Genomic DNA, 17,130 nt, shown 5'->3' with positions numbered 1-17,130 from the left:
TCATTAATAACAAGATACCTGAAATTCTAAGGCTTTATCTACTTTTTGCATTTACATGGTAAACTTACCATATGAAAGATTGCCTCATGTACTGAGCCAATTTTGTAAAAACATATATATTAATGAGTATCTGCCACTGAAAGCCTTTTGTGCTACAGCTCATAAGTGAGCATGTAGTGCACAATATACTCACTGCTGACAGTGGCACAAATCCAAAAGTCTCATGTGAGAAATAATTCTTCCAATGCTCATAGGATTGTTTAGGAGGTGAGAAGTTACTAAATATATCAGATACAACTAAAAATAAATAAGAATGCTATATTCACTAAAGGAATTTCATCACCAGCCCTTGTCAATCTCTATTATCCTTCCCAATCACATGTCTTGGACCAGCTTTATACAGCTCCTCTGATTAATCTCACTTATCTTCAAAAATCCTTGGGGATAGGGGAGAAAGAATACTTCCCTCACATTCCCCACATGTCGTAGAAGGCGACTAAAGGGTACGGGAGCAGGGGGCTAGAAACCCTCCCCTCCCTGTATATTAACTTTCTAAAAGGGGAAACAGAAGAAGGAGTCATGCAGGGAGTGCTCATCCTCCTCGAAGGCTCAGATTGGGGTGTCTAAATGTGTGTGGATGTAACCAAGATGAGAAAAAAGGAGAGATAGCTAGTATGTTTGAGGAAAGGAACCTGGATGTTTTGGCTCTGAATGAAACGAAGCACCAGGGTAAAGGGGAAGAGTGGTTTGGGAATGTCTTGGGAGTAAAGTCAGGGGTTAGTGAGAGGACAAGAGCAAGGGAAGGAGTAGCACTACTTCGGAAACAGGAGTTGTCGGAGTATGTGATAGAGTGTAAGAAAGTAAACTCTGGATTGATATGGGTAAAACTGAAAGTTGATGGAGAGAGATGGGTGATTAATGGTGCATATGCACCTGGGCATGAGAAGAAAGATCATGAGAGGCAAGTGTTTTGGGAGCAGCTGAATGACTGTGTTAGTGGTTTTGATGCACGAGACCAGGATATAGTGATGGGTGATTTGAATGCAAAGGTGAGTAATGTGGCAGTTGAGGGAATAATTGGTATACATGGGGTGTTCAGTGTTGTAAATGGAAATGGTGAAGAGCTTGTAGATTTATGTGCTGAAAAAGGACTGGTGATTGGGAATACCTGGTTTAAAAAGAGAGATATACATAAGTATACGTATGTAAGTAGGAGAGATGGCCAGAGAGTGTTATTGGATTACGTGTTAATTGATAGGTGCGCGAGAGATATTTTTGGATGTTAATGTGCTGAGAGGTGCAACTGGAGGGATGTCTGATCATTATTTTGTGGAGGCGAAGGTGAAGATTTGTATGGGTTTTCAGAAAAGAAGAGAGAATGTTGGGGTGAAGAGAGTAGTGAGAGTAAGTGAGCTTGGGAAGGAGACTTGTGTGGGGAAATACCAGGAGAGACTGAGTACAGAATGGAAAAAGGTGAGAACAAAGGAGGTAAGGGGAGTGGGGGAGGAATGGGATGTATTTAGGGAAGCAGTGATGATTTGCGCAAAAGATGCTTGTGGTATGAGAAGCGTGGGAGGTGGGCAGATTAGAAAGGGTAGTGAGTGGTGGGATGAAGAAGTAAGATTATTAGTGAAAGAGAAGAGAGAGGCATCTGGATGCTTTTTGCAGGGAAATAATGCAAATGAGTGGGAGATGTATAAAAGAAAGAGGCAGGAGGTCAAGACAAAGGGGCAAGAGGTGAAAAAGAGGGCAAATGAGAGATGGGGTGAGAGAGGATCAATGAATTTTAGGGAGAATAAAAAGATGTTTTGGAAGGAGGTAAATAAAGTGTGTAAGACAAGGGAACAAATGGGAACTTCAGTGAAGGGGGCTAATGGGAAGGTGATAACAAGTAGTGGTAATGTGAGAAGGAGATGGAGTGAGTATTTTGAAGGTTTGTTGAATGTGTTTGATGATAGAGTGGCAAATATAGGGTGTTTTGGTTGAGGTGGTGTGCAAAGTGAGAGGATAAGGGAGGATGATTTGGTAAACAGAGAAGAGGTAGTAAAAGCTTTGCGGAAGATGAAAGCCGGCAAGGCAGCGGGTTTGGATGGTATTGCAGTGGAATTTATTAAAAAAGGGGGTGACTGTATTGTTGACTGGTTGGTAAGGTTATTTAAATGTATGTATGATTCATGGTGAGGTGCCTGAGAATTGGCAGAATGCTTGCATAGTGCCATTGTACAAAGGCAAAGGGGATAAGAGTGAGTGCTCAAATTACAGAGGTATAAGTTTGTTGAGTATTCCTGGTAAATTGTATGGGAGGGTATTGATTGAGAGGGTGAAGGGATATACAAAGCATCAGATTGGGGAAGAGCAGTGTGGTTTCAGAAGTGGTAGAGGATGTGTGGATCAGGTGTTTGCTTTGAAGAATGTATGTGAGAAATACTTAGAAAAGCAAATGGATTTGTATGTAGCATTTATGGATCTGGAGAAGGCATATGATAGAGTTGATAGAGATGCTCTGTGGAAGGTATTAAGAATATTTGGTGTGGAAGGCAAGTTGTTAGAAGCAGTGAAAAGTTTTTATCGAGAATGTAAGGCATGTGTACGTGTAGGAAGAGAGGAAAGTGATCGGTTCTCAGTGAATGTAGGTTTGCGGCAGGGGTGTGTGATGTCTCCATGGTTGTTTAATTTGTTTATGGATGGGGTTGTTAGGTAGGTGAATGCAAGAGTTTTGGAAAGAGGGGCAAGTATGCAGTCTGTTGTGAATGAGAGAGCTTGGGAGTGAGTCAGTTGTTGTTCACTGATGATACAGCGCTGGTGGCTGATTCATGTGAGAAACTGCCGAAGCTGGTGACTGAGTTTGGTAAAGTGTGTGAAAGAAGAAAGTTGAGAGTAAATGTGAATAAGAGCAAGGTTATTAGGTACAGTAGGGGTGAGGGTCAAGTCAATTGGGAGGTAAGTTTGAATGGAGAAAAACTGGAGGAAGTGAAGTGTTTTAGATATCTGGGAGTGGATTTGGCAGCGGATGGAACCATTGAAGTGAAAGTGAATCATAGGGTGGGGGAGGGGGCGAAAAATCTGGGAGCCTTAAAGAATGTGTGGAAGTCGAGAACATTATCTCGGAAAGCAAAAATGGGTATGTTTGAAGGAATAGTGGTTCCAACAATGTTGTATGGTTGCGAGGCGTGGGCTATGGATAGAGTTGTGCGCAGGAGGGTCGATGTGCTGGAAATGAGATGTTTGAGGACAATATGTGGTGTGAGATGTGTGGTAATAAAAAGAGTGTGGTTGAGAGAGCAGAAGAGGGTGTTTTGAAATGGTTTGGTCACATGGAGAGAATGAGTGAGGAAAGATTGACAAAGAGGATATATGTGTCAGAGGTGGAGGGAACGAGGAGAAGTGGGAGACCAAATTGGAGGTGGAAAGATGAAGTGAAAAAGATGTTGAGTGATTGGGGCCTGAACATGCAGGAGGGTGAAAGGCGTGCAAGGAATAGAGTGAATTGGAACGATGTGGTATACCGGGGTCGACGTGCTGTCAATGGATTGAACCAGGGCATGTGAAGCGTCTGGGGTAAACCATGGAAAGTTCTGTGGGGCCTAGATGTGGAAAGGGAGCTGTGGTTTCGATGCATTATTACATGACAGCTAGAGACTGAGTGTGAACGAATGGGGCCTTTGTTGTCTTTTCCTAGCACTACCTCAAACACATGAGAGGGGAGGGGGTTGTTATTCCATGTGTGGCGAGGTGGCGATGGGAATGAATAAAGGCAGACAGTATGAATTATGTACATGTGTATATATGTATATGTCTGTGTGTGTATATATATGTATACGGTGAGATGCATAGGTATGTATATTTGCGTGTGTGGATGTGTATGTATATACATGTGTATGTGGGTGGGTTGGGCCATTCTTTTGTCTGTTTCCTTGCGCTACTTCACTAACGCAGGAGACAGCGGCAAAAAAAAAAAAAATCAAAAAAGTCTAGTGCAATAAACAACAAAATCTCTCTTATCACTACAGCAAAACTGCCCTTCAGCCACTATATTACATTCTCACTTTCCACCAAAAGTTGATTTGTCACATACAAAGAAAAATCTTACACTTTTGCCCTTGCAGCACAAAATAATTAACTATTCTCCTAAACTAGGAATAAGCAAATATTCATCAACATCCCACATATTGTTTCAGTAAAAATGGCAAACAAGCCTCACCTGAATCCCTTTTTCCTCTTATCTTCTAACTGTGCTTTGTACACTTTAAGATGCTCATTCAATTTCTCTTGTATTGCCACTTGATCCTCTGCCTGTTTTTCCTTGTCAGCTTCTTTTTTCCTCCAATGAACCACCTCAGATGCTCGTCTTTCTGACTCCACCTCTAACACTGTCTCTCCTGCTGATGGTAGTTCTCTCCATCCAATAACCTGAAAGCAAATCAATGATTCTAAATTTAATCCACTTTCTATAACAACCTGCCTTTCCTGCATCCTTAAGGCAGCATTATCAATGTGTAAATGGTATCATTTGCACACATGCAGTCTCTAGCTCTCATCATGATGAATCAAAACCAGAGTCTACCAATCATAGCTAACCCCAAAACCTCCTCCATGGATTAACTTTGACTGCTTGATATACCTTGGTTCAACTCATTAATGGCACTTTGGCCCCAGCATATACTATACCACTATAATCCTCATTATCCAATAGATGTTCCTCACCTTCCTGAATGTTGAGGCCCTGATATCCCAAAGCTGTTTCATTTACTTCATCCTTCCATTTCCTTAGTCTTCTCCTTCCTCTGCATCCAACACATACAACCTTTGTCAGTTGCTCTACATTTATCCTTTTTTCATACATGAACCCCACTCAATCAAATTATACTTGCATCCTCTGCTTCCAACACATACAACCTTTGTCAGTTGCTCTTCATTTATCCTTTTCTCATACATGAACCCCATTCAATCAGACTGTGCTCACAATCACATATACACCTGACTGTCATTTCTTACACAATCAGGCTACTTTATCCCACATATTGTTCTTGAGCATTTGTAAAACATCCACACTTTTATTTTTCTTTGCCTTCAAGGCAAACACTTCTGGGGTAACTACATAAGCTTCTTAATGCATCCAGGTCCTCAACCCCCTCTTCCATCCTATTACCTCGATCTCCTCTAGTTCCTAGAAATTCAAATCATCCTGTTTCATCCCCATTGCAACACATTAACTTACTTTTGTTCACATTTATCTTCAATATTCTATTACATGCACTCTTAAAATTACTAGCCTCTGGGATTTCTCTCTGGAATCAGACAACACAGCTGTCTTATTTGTACACAGCAAGTGATTTACCTCCCATGCCCCATCACCTCAAGCATACTGCAGACCCACCATTTGCTCTAAGAAACTTTGTATTTACCTTCCTCACAACCCCATCCATTACATTCCTTACAATCCTATCTATAACCCTCATCACCACCCCATTCATAACATTCTTCACCATCCCATCCATAATAATCATCACCATCACATTCATTACCTTTCTGATCACCATATCCATAACCTTCCTCACCAACCCATGCATTACCTCCCTCACCATCCAATCCACTATCATCTTCACCAACCAATCCATAACCTTCCTGACCATCTTATCCATTACCTTACTCACCATCCAGCCATAACCTTCCTCACCAATCCATCCATAAGCTTCCTCACCACCCATCCATAAGGAATTCTTCAAATGCTATAAGACAAAGGAAGACAGTAAAAGAAGGAATTGAACCATTACGAAATGAACATGAGACACTAACTAGTGACAAGAAAATGGCTTCCATATTAGATTATTCTTTTAACTCTGTATTCACAACTGAAAAAACATCTAGAATATTGCAACCAATGAAAATGTTTCAAGGATCTGATGAAGTAGAGTTGAAGGTTAGAGAAATAAAAAGCTCTGAAGTACTTAAATATTTGAACCAATTAGATTCTAACAAATCCAATGACCCAGATAACTTAGCTCCAAGATTTCTAAAAGAGGAGAAAGCTGATATACCCCATAACAAAAATATTCAACAAATCTCTATCGGATGATCAGGTGCCAACTGACTGGAAACTAGCAAATGTTACTCCTATATATAAAAAAAGGAGACAAAAAGTGTGCCCTGAACTACCGCCCAATTAGCCTTGTGCCAGTGTTTGGTAAAATAATGGAAAAGAACAATACGAAATAAAACTCACATTTCTAGATGGCAAAATACTATCAGACAATCAACTCGGTTTCTGAAACAGATCCTGCCTGATGAATTTGCTGGAATATTTTAATGTTATTTAGATATCCAAAAGGCTTTCAATAAAGTACCTCACAAGAGCCTTTTACATAAACTTAAAGTCTATGGAAGTGGTGAAGAACTCTGTACATTGATCAGAGACTGGCTCCCTGGAAGAAAGCAGCGTGTAGTATTAAACGGCTAAGCTTCAGATTGGCTAGATGTAATCAGTGGTGTGCCACAGGGGTCAGTCCAAGTCCTAATTCTTCTTATCATATATTAATGACTTAGATCTTGGTCTCATATCTAAGATCTCCAAGTTTGCTGATGATATTAAATTAAGAAGTAGAGCTGTAAACAGGCAGCACTGTGAAATAATTCAGAGAGATTTTAACATACTAGCAAAGTGGTCAGACAGATGGCAAATAAAGTTTAATGTAGACAGGTATAAAGCTATGCACTTTGGTGACAAGAATATACATTATGAATAAAAACTATTTGGGAACTCTCTAACTAAAGTAAATGAAGAAAAGGACCTTGAAGTTGTCATTAGCAACAATCTGAAATACACTAAACAGTGTCAAGCAGCAAGTAAAAGTGGCAACCAGATGTTAAGTTTCGTAGCCAGGAACATAGATTACAAGACACCAGAAAAAAGTTTCACACTTAATAATACTTCAGAAGACCACACCTTGAATATGCAGTCCAGTTTTGGTCCCCAAACAAAAAAAGATGAGGAAAAATTAGAACGAGTACAAAGATGTGTGACAAAATTGATCCCATCTCTTAGATATCTGGCATATTAGGAGAGGCTGAAATGATTGGATCTCTTCTCCCTTAAAAAAACATGGACTTTGCAGTGACTTAATCCAAGTGTTCAAAATTTTGAACAAGTTCAATCAATTAAATAATGAACATCTTTTCAAAATACATGACAATACATTTATCAGGACAAATGGAATAAAACTCAAAGCTAATAGATGTAGCACGAACATGGGAGAAAGCTTATTTTCCTGTAGGTGTGTTGAGCACTGGAATAAATTACTGTCAGACATAATGAATGCTAAGGCTATATATACCTTCAAAAGTCGTTTAGACAAATATCTCATAACTTCAAGTATACTCTGAGAAAAATGCCATAAATAAACTGTATAAATGACAACAGTAATGGGGACAGTAGAAGGTTAATGTGCAGCAGAGGAGAGACGGCGATAGCTTAAAAAAATGCTAAGTGGAATCAGATTTTCTTGTTAAGTTAAAATCCTGTAAATAAACTGTATAAATGACAACAGTAATGGGGACAGTAGAAGGTTAATGTGCAGCAGAGGAGAGACGGCGATAGCTTAAAAAAATGCTAAGTGGAATCAGATTTTCTTGTTAAGTTAAAATCCTGGGTTTTATGTTTTATTTAATTTATTTCATTTTTTTACCAGGCAACTCAGTCATGGGCAATCAGGCCTACCGTTGTCTGTCTCTCTCATGTAAACTCACGAAACTTTCCTCAACACCCCATCAATTACCTTTCTCAACACCCTCCCATAACCTTCCACACCATCCCATCCATTACCTTCCTCATCACCCCATCCATTACCTTCCTCACCATCCCATCTATTACCTTCCTCACCATCCCATCCACTACTTTCCTCACAACCCCATCCATTACCTTCCTCATCCATTACTTCCTCACCATCCCATGCATTACCTTCCTCACCACTATATCCATTACCTTCCTCACCATCCCATCCATTACCTTCCTCACCATCCCATCCATTACCTTCCCCACCACCCCATCCATTACCTTCCTCACCATCCAATCCGTTACCTTCCTCACCATCCCATCCATCATCTTCCTCACCATCCCATCCATTACCTTCCTCACCATCCCATCCATTACCTTCCTCAACATGCCATCCATTAACTTTGTCACTACCCCATCCATTATCTTCCTCACCATCCCATCCATTACCTTCCTCACCATCCGGTCCATTACCTTCCTCACCATCCCATCCATTACCTTTCTGACCATCCCATCCATTACCTTCCTCACCATCCCATCCATCACCTTCCTCACCACCCCCTCCATTACCTTTCTCACCCCCCATCCATTACCTTCCTCAACACTCCATCCATTACCTTCCTCACCACCCACTCCATTACCTTCCTCATCATCCCATCCATTACCTTCCTCACAATCCCATCCATTACCTTTCTCACCATCCCATCCATTACCTTCCTAACCATCCAATCCATTACCTTCCTCACCACTCCATCCATTACCTTCCTCATCACTCCATCCATTACCTTCTTCACATTCCCATCCATTACCTTCCTCAACATCCCATCCATTACCTTCCCCACCACCCCATCTATTACCTTTCTCACCATCACATCCATTAACTTCCTCACCACTCCATCCATTGCTTTCCTCACCATCCCATCCATTACCTTCCTCACCACCCTATCCAGTCCCTTCCTTACCACCCTATCCATTATCTTCCTCGCCATCCCATCCATTACCTTCCTCAACACCCCATCCATTACCTTCCACATCACTTCATCCATTACCTTCCTCACCATCCCATCCATTACCTTCCTACCCACCCCATCAATTACCTTCCTCACCATCCCATCCACTACCTTCCTTACCATCCCATCAATTACCTTCCTCACCATTCCATCCATTACCTTCCTCATCATCCCATCCATTACCTTCCTTGCCATCCCATCCATTACCTTCCTCATCACTCCATCCATTACCTTCCTCAATATCCCATCAATTACCTACCTCGCAATCGCATCCATTACCTTCCTCGCCATCCCATCCATTACCAACCTCGCCATCCCATCCACTACCTTCCTTGCCATCCTATCCATTACCTTCCTCATCACTCCATCCATTACCTTCCTCACCATCCCATCCATTACCTACCTCGCCATCTCATCCATTAAATTCCTCACCATCCCATCCATTACCTTCCTCAACACTCCATCCATTACCTTCCTCACCATCCCATCCATTACATACTGTGCCATCCCATCCATTACATACTTTGCCATCCCATCCATTACCTTCCTCACCATCCCATCCATTACCTTCCTCACCATACCATCCATTACCTACCTCGAAATCCCATCCATTACCTTCCTTGCCACCCCATCCATTACCTTCCTCACCTTCCCTATCCAGTACCTTCCTCACCTTTCCATCCATTACCTTCCTCACCATCCCATCCATTACCTACTTCACCATCCTATCCAATACCTTCCTCACCATCCAATCCAATATCTTCCTCACCATCACGTCCATTACTTTCCTCGCCATCCCATCCATTACCTTCCTCGCCACTCCATACATTCCTCATCACCCCATCCATTACCTCTCTTACAACCCCATCAATTACCTTCCTCATCACTCCATCCATTACCTTCCTCATCATCCCATCCATTACCTTCCTCAACATCCCATCCATTACCTTCCTCACCATACCATCCATTACCTGCCTCGCCACCCCATCCATAATCTTCCTCATCACTCCATCCATTACCTTCGTCACCATCCCATCCATTACCTTCCTCACCATCCCATCCATTACCTTCCTCTGCATCCCATCCATTACCTTCCTCACCATCCCATCCATTACCTTCCTCACCACTCCACCCACTACCTTCCTCGCCACCCCATCTATTACCTACCTTGCCATCCCATCCATTACCTTCCTCTGCATCCCATCCATTACCTTCCTCACCATCCCATCTATTATCTTCCTCACCACAACATCCATTGCCTTCCTCACCATCCCATCCATTACCGAGCTCGTCATCCCATCCATTACCTTCCTCACCATCCCATCCATTACCTTCCTCACCATCCCTTCCATTACCTTCCTCACCACCCCATCTATTACCTACCTCGCCATCCCATCCATTACCTTCCTCTGCATTCCACCATTACCTACCTCGCCATCCCATCCATTACCTTCCTCTGCATTCCACCATTACCTACCTCGCCATCCCATCCATTACCTTCCTCTGCATTCCACCATTACCTACCTCGCCATCCCATCCATTACCTTCCTCACCATCCCATCCATTACCTAGCTCGTCATCCCATCCATTACCTTTCTCACTATCCAACCCATTACCTACCTCGCCATCCCATCCATTACCTTCCTCACCATCCCATCCATTACCTTCCTCGCCATCCTATCCAATACCTTCCTCATCACTCGATCCATTACCTTTCTCACCATCCAATCCATTACCTACCTCGCCATCCCATCCATTACCTTCCTCACCATCCCATCCGATACCTTCTTCGCCATCCCATCCATTACCTTCTTATTCCATCCATTACTTTCCTCATCATCCCATCCATTACGTACCAAGCCATCCCATCCATTACTTTCCTCGCCATCCCATCCATTACCTCCCTCACCATCCCATCCTTTATCTTTCTCACCACAACATTCATTACCTTCCTCTCCATCCCATCTATTACCTACCTCGCCATCCCATCCATTACCTTCCTCGCCATCTAATCCACTACTTTCCACACCATCCCAACCATTACCTTCCTCACTATCACATCCATTACCCTCCTCACCATACCACCCATACTTTCCTCGCCATCCCATCCATTACCTTCCTTGCCATCCCAACCATTACCTTCCTCACCACCCAATCCAGTACCTTCCCCACCATCCCATACATTACATTTCTCACCACCCCATTCATTACCTTCCTCACCACCCTATCCAGTACCTTCCTCTGCATCCCATCCATTACCTTCCTCACCATCCCATCCATTACCTTCCTCACCATCCCATCCATTACCTTCCTCAACATCCCATCCATTACCTTCCTCACCATCCCATCCATTACCTTCCTCACCACTCCATCCATTACCTTCCTCACCACCCCATCCATTACCATCATTAGTATCCCATCCATTACCTTCCTCAACATCCCATCCATTACCTTCCTCACCATCCCATCCATTACCTTCCTCACCACTCCATCCATTACCTTCCTCACCACCCCATCCATTACCATCATTAGTATCCCATCCATTACCTTCGTTAGTATCCCATCCATTCCTTTCCTCACCATCTCATCCATTGCCTTCCTCACCATACCATCCATTACATTCCTCACCACTCCATCCATTACCTTGCTCACCATCCCATCCATTACCTTCCTGACCACTCCATCCATTACATTCCTCACCACCCACCCATTCCCTTCCTCATCACTCCATCCATTACCTTCTATATCCCATCCATTACCTTCCTCACGACCCCATCCATTACATTCCTTACCATCCCATCCATCACCTTCCTCACCTTCCCATCTATCACCTTCCTCACAATTCCATCCATTACCTTCGCCATCCCATCCATTACCTTCCTCAACATCCCATCATTACCTTCCTCACTATCCCATCCATTACCTTCCTCACCACTCCATCCATTACCTTCCTCACCCCCCCATCCATTACCTTCCTCACCATCCCATCCATTACCTTCCTCACCCCCCATCCATTACCTTCCTCATCACCCCATCCATTACCTTCCTCACCATCCCATCCATTACCTTCCTCACCACTCCATCCATTACCTTCCTCACCACTCCATCCATTACCTTCCTCACCATCCCTTCCATTACCTTCCTCACCCCCCATCCATTACCTTCCTCACCACCCCATCCATTACCTTGCTCACCATCCCATCCATTACCTTTCTTAACATCCCATCCATTACCTTTCTCGCCACCCCATCCATTACCTTCTCCACCAACCTATCCATTACCTTCCTCACCATCCCATCCATTATCTTCCTCACCACTCCATCCATTACCTTACTCACCATCCCATCTATTACCTTCCTAACAATCCTATCCCTTAACTTCATCATCTATCCATTAACCTCCTCATCACCCCATCCATTACCTTCCTCATCACCCCATCCCTAACCTTTCTCACCATCCCATCCATTACCTTCCTCACCATCCCATCCATTACATTCCTCGCCATCCCATCCATTACCTTCCTCTCCACCCCATCCATTACCTTCCTCATCACTCCATCCATTACCTTCCTCATCACCCCATCCATTACCTTTCTCACCACCCTATCCATTACCTTCCTCATCATCCCATCCATTAACTTCTTCACAATCCCATCCCTAACCTTTCTCACCATCCCATCCATTACCTTCCTCACCATCCCATCCATTACATTCCTCACCACCCCATCTAGTACCTTCCCCACCACCCCATCCATTACCTTCCTCAACCATCCCATCCATTACCTTCCTCACCACCCCATCCATTACCTTCCTCATCAACCCAACCACTACCTTCTTCACCACCCCATCCATTACCTTCTTCACCCCATCCATTACCTTCCTCACCATCCTAAACGTTACCTTTCTCAACACCCCATCCATTACTTTCCTCACCATCCCATCCATTACCTTCCTTACCACCCCATCCATTACCTTCCTCATCATCCCATCTATTACCTTCCTCGGCCACCCCATCCATTACCTTTGTCACCACCCCATCCATAACCTTCTTCCCCATCCCATCCATTATCTCCCTCACCACTCCATCCATTACCTTCCTCACCATCCCATCTATTACACTTCCTCACCACCCCATCCATTACCTTCCTTACCTATACATTACCTTAATCACCCTATCCATTACCTTCCTCATCAACCTATTCATTACATTCATCATCACCCCATCTATTACATTCCTCACCATCCCATCCATTACCTTCTTCAAAATCCCATCCCTAACCTTCACCTTCCTCACCATCAAATCCATTACCTTCCTCACCATACCACCCCTTACCTTCCTCGCCATCCTATCCATTACCTTCCTCATCATCCCATCCACTACCTTCTTCACCATCCCATTCATTACCTTCCTCACCACCCCATCCATTACCTTCCTCAACCATCCCATCCATTACCTTCCTCACCGCTCCATCCATTACCTTCCTCATCACCCCATCCATTACCTTCCTCACCACTCCATTCATACCTTCATCACCACCCCATTCATAAACTTCCTCACCATCCCATCCATTACCTTTTTCATTATCACATCCCTAACCTTCCTCACCACCCCATCCATTACCTTCCTCACTCACCTATCCCTCATCTCCCCATCCATTACCTTCCACACCACCCCATCCTTAACCTTTCTCATCATCCCATCTATTACCTTCCTCACCACCCCATCCATTACCTTCCTTACCTATCCATTACCTTAATCACCCTATCCATTACCTTCCTCATCAACCTATTCATTACCTTCCTCATCACCCCATCCATTACCTGCCTCACCATCCCATCCATTACCTTCTTCATCATCCCTTCCCTAAGCTTCCTCACCATCCCACCCATTACCTTCCTCACTCACCTATCCATTACCTTCCTCATCTTCCCATCCATCATCTTCCTCACCATCCCAGCTCTAACCTTCCTCACCATCCCACCCATTACCGTCCTCACCACCTCATCCATTACCTTCCTCACAATCCCATCCATTACCTTCCTCACCATCCCACCCATTACCTTCCTCACCACCCCATCTATTACCTTCCTCATCATACTATCCATTACCTTCCTCCACTCCATCCATTACCTTCATCGTCACCCCATTCATAAACTTCCTCACCATCCCATCTCTAACCTTCCTCACCACCCTATCCATTACCTTCCTCACTCACTTACCCTTTACCTTCCTCACCATCCCATCCATTACCTTCTTCATCATTCCTTCCCTAAGCTTCCTCACCACCCCATCCATTACCTTCCTCACTCACCTATCCTTTACCTTCCTCATCTTCCCATCCATTATATTCTTCACCATCCCATCTCTAACCTTCCTCACCATCCCATCCATTACCGTCCTCACCACCCCATCCATTACCTTCCTCAAAATCCCTTCCATTACCTTCCACACCATCCCATCCATTACCTTCCTCACCACCCCATCCATTTCCTTCCTCATCATCCCATCCATTAAATTCTTCACAATCCCATCCCTAACCTTCCTCACCATCTCATTTATTACCTTTCTCACCATCCCATTCATTACCTTCCTCACCACTCCATCCATTACCTTCCTCACTATCCCATCCATTATTTTTCCTCACCATCCCATCCATCAACTTCCTCAAGACCCCATCATTTATCTTCCTCACCATCTCATCCATTACCTTGCTCACCATCCCATCCATTACCTTTCATAACATCCCAGCCATTACCTTCCTTACCACTCCATCCATTACCTTCATCACCACCCCATTCATAAACTTCCTCACCATCTCATCCATTACCTTCTTCATCATCCCATCCCTAACCTTCCTCACCACCCCATCCATTACCTTCCTCACTCACCTATCCATTGACCTCCTCATCTTCCCATCCATTATCTTTCTCACCATCCCATCTCTAACCTTCCTCACCATCCCATCCATTACCATCCTCACCACCCCATCCATTACCTTCCTCACAATCCCATCCATTACCTTCCTCACCATTCCATCCATTACCTTCCTCGCCACTCTATCCATTACCTTCCACACTACCCCATTCATTACTTTCCTCACCATCTCTTCCATTACCTTCTTCAACATCCCATCCCTAACCTTCCTCACCATCCCATCTATTACCTTTCTCACCACCCCATCCATTACCTTCCTTACCTATCCATTACCTTAATCACCCTATCCATTACCTTCCTCATCAACTTATTCATTACCTTCCTCATCACCCCATCCACTACCTTCCTCACCATCCCATCCATTACCTTCCTTACCACCCCATTAATTCCTTTCCTCACCATCCCATCCCTAACCACCTCATCGTCCCATCCATTACCTTCCTCTCCACCCCATCCATTACCTTCCTCATCACTCCATCCATTGCCTTCTTCACATCCCATCCATTACCTTCCTCACCATCCCATCCATTACCTTCCTCATCACCGCATCCATTACCTTCCTCACCATCCCATCTATTACTTTCCTCATCACCCCATGCATTACCTTCCTCATCATCTCATCCATTACCTTCCTCCCCAACCCCTCCATTACCTTCCTCATCGCCCCATTCATTACGTTCCTCCCCAAACCATCCATCACCTTGCTCATCACTCCATCCATTAAGTAACTTCCTTTCCATCCCAATCTCAATCTTCCTCACCACCCCATCCATTATGTAACACATTAAACAGCCATCACATTCTAGTCAAAGTATAATTCAGCCAACAACTAACTGGAACAAAATTAATCAAATTTCTGTGTTAATTACACAATGTAAATCTGAATTATGTCACAAGGTTTCAAAAATCTAAGTGGTGGAACAATGCAACAATGCAATCACTCCATCCATTAAGTAACTTCCTTTCCATCCCAATCTCAATCTTCCTCACCACCCCATCCATTATGTAACACATTAAACAGCCATCACATTCTAGTCAAAGTATAATTCAACCCACAACTAACTGGAACAAAATTAATCAAATTTCTGTGTTAATTACACAATGTAAATCTGACTTATGTCACAAGGTTTCAAAAATCTAAGTGGTGGAACAATGCAAAATAAAAGCTTTGAATAAAAATTGACAAAAATATCTATTGCTGCATTAACATCAGCCTGGACACACCTTGCTTATAATGAAAAGTTCTTTTACTTGTACATCTATATATAATGCTTTAAGATAGATATACTACTAGTTGCATGATATAATGGATCTAGGTCAGATAATCCTTTATCATTTATGGCTGAGTTTGTATGGCACATGCGAGGGAGCATTTATATCCTGAATACACCGTACTGAGGTGCAATATGTCTTGCAGTTACAGTACAGCAAAGAAACAGCTGGTGGTAGATCCAACTTTATGGATACCAGACTTCCACTGACAAGGTTCCAAGCCCCAGTTCAGAAGATTCATGCCATCAGCTGTCCCTACCCACTGCTACACCTGAAGGTACACTCACAGAGGTTTTGCAACCAGTGGCATCGCTTCCTTCGGCAGTGGATCAGGCAGCTATGGCTCTTTTGGAGGCCAGTTCAGCTTCATCGGTAGCCACAGTGGTTTCTTTGGTGGTGGCAGTGATATATTGTGGCTTTTGTTGTTAGATGCAAACTCTGGGGGAGGGAGAAGGGGGCTGGAACACCCCAACACCCCCCCCCCCTGCTTTGTATTCAAATTTCTAAGAGGGGAAGCAGAAGGAGTCAAGCAGGGAGTGCTCATCCTCTTCGGAGGTGTCTGAATGTGTGTGGATGTAGCCAGGATGAGAAAAAGGAGAGATAGATAGTATGTTTGAGGAAAGGAACCTGGTTGTTTGGGCTCTGAGTGAAACAAAGCTCAAGGGTAAAGGAGAAGAGTGGTTTAGGAATGTCTTGGGAGTAAAGTCAGGGGTTGGTGAGAGGACAAGAGCAAAGGAAGGAGTAGCATTACTCCTGAAGCAGTTGTGGGAGTATGTGATAGATTGTAAGAAAGTAAACTCTAAATTGATGTGGGTAAAACTTAAAGTGGATGGAGAGAGATGGGTGATTATTGGTGCCTATGCACCTGGTCAGAAGAAAGATCATGAGAGACAAATGTTTTGGGAGCGGCTGAGTGAGTGCATTAGCAGCTTTGATGCATGAGACTGGGTTATTGTGATGGGTGATTTGAATGCGAAGGTGAGTAATGTGGCAGTTGAGGGTATAATTGGTGGGCATGGGGTGTTCAGGGTTGTAAACGGAAATGGTGAAGAGCTTCTGGATCTGTGTGCTGAAAAAGGTGTGGGGAAAAAGAAGGAGTCACACAGGAAGTGCTCATCCTCCTTGAAGGCTCAGACTGGGGTGTCT

At 43.7% G+C, this 17,130-nt stretch overlaps 1 protein-coding gene across 1 annotated transcript in view; it reads right to left on the bottom strand.

Annotated features, from left to right (window-relative positions):
• The window catches only part of mIF2 (mitochondrial translation initiation factor 2), a 266,646-nt gene that overhangs the window by 44,498 nt on the left and 205,018 nt on the right, over positions 1-17,130 (bottom strand). Inside the window, exon 12 of the mRNA XM_071688841.1 lies at positions 4,202-4,410. Coding sequence (XP_071544942.1) covers positions 4,202-4,410 — 209 coding nt within the window. The remainder of the gene's footprint in view (positions 1-4,201; positions 4,411-17,130) is intronic.

The sequence above is a fragment of the Panulirus ornatus genome, chromosome 46 (assembly GCF_036320965.1).
Source record: "Panulirus ornatus isolate Po-2019 chromosome 46, ASM3632096v1, whole genome shotgun sequence".
Taxonomy (NCBI): Eukaryota; Metazoa; Arthropoda; class Malacostraca; order Decapoda; family Palinuridae; genus Panulirus; species Panulirus ornatus.
The sequence above is the reverse complement of the archived record's forward strand: the minus strand, read 5'-3'. Positions and strand labels throughout refer to the sequence as shown.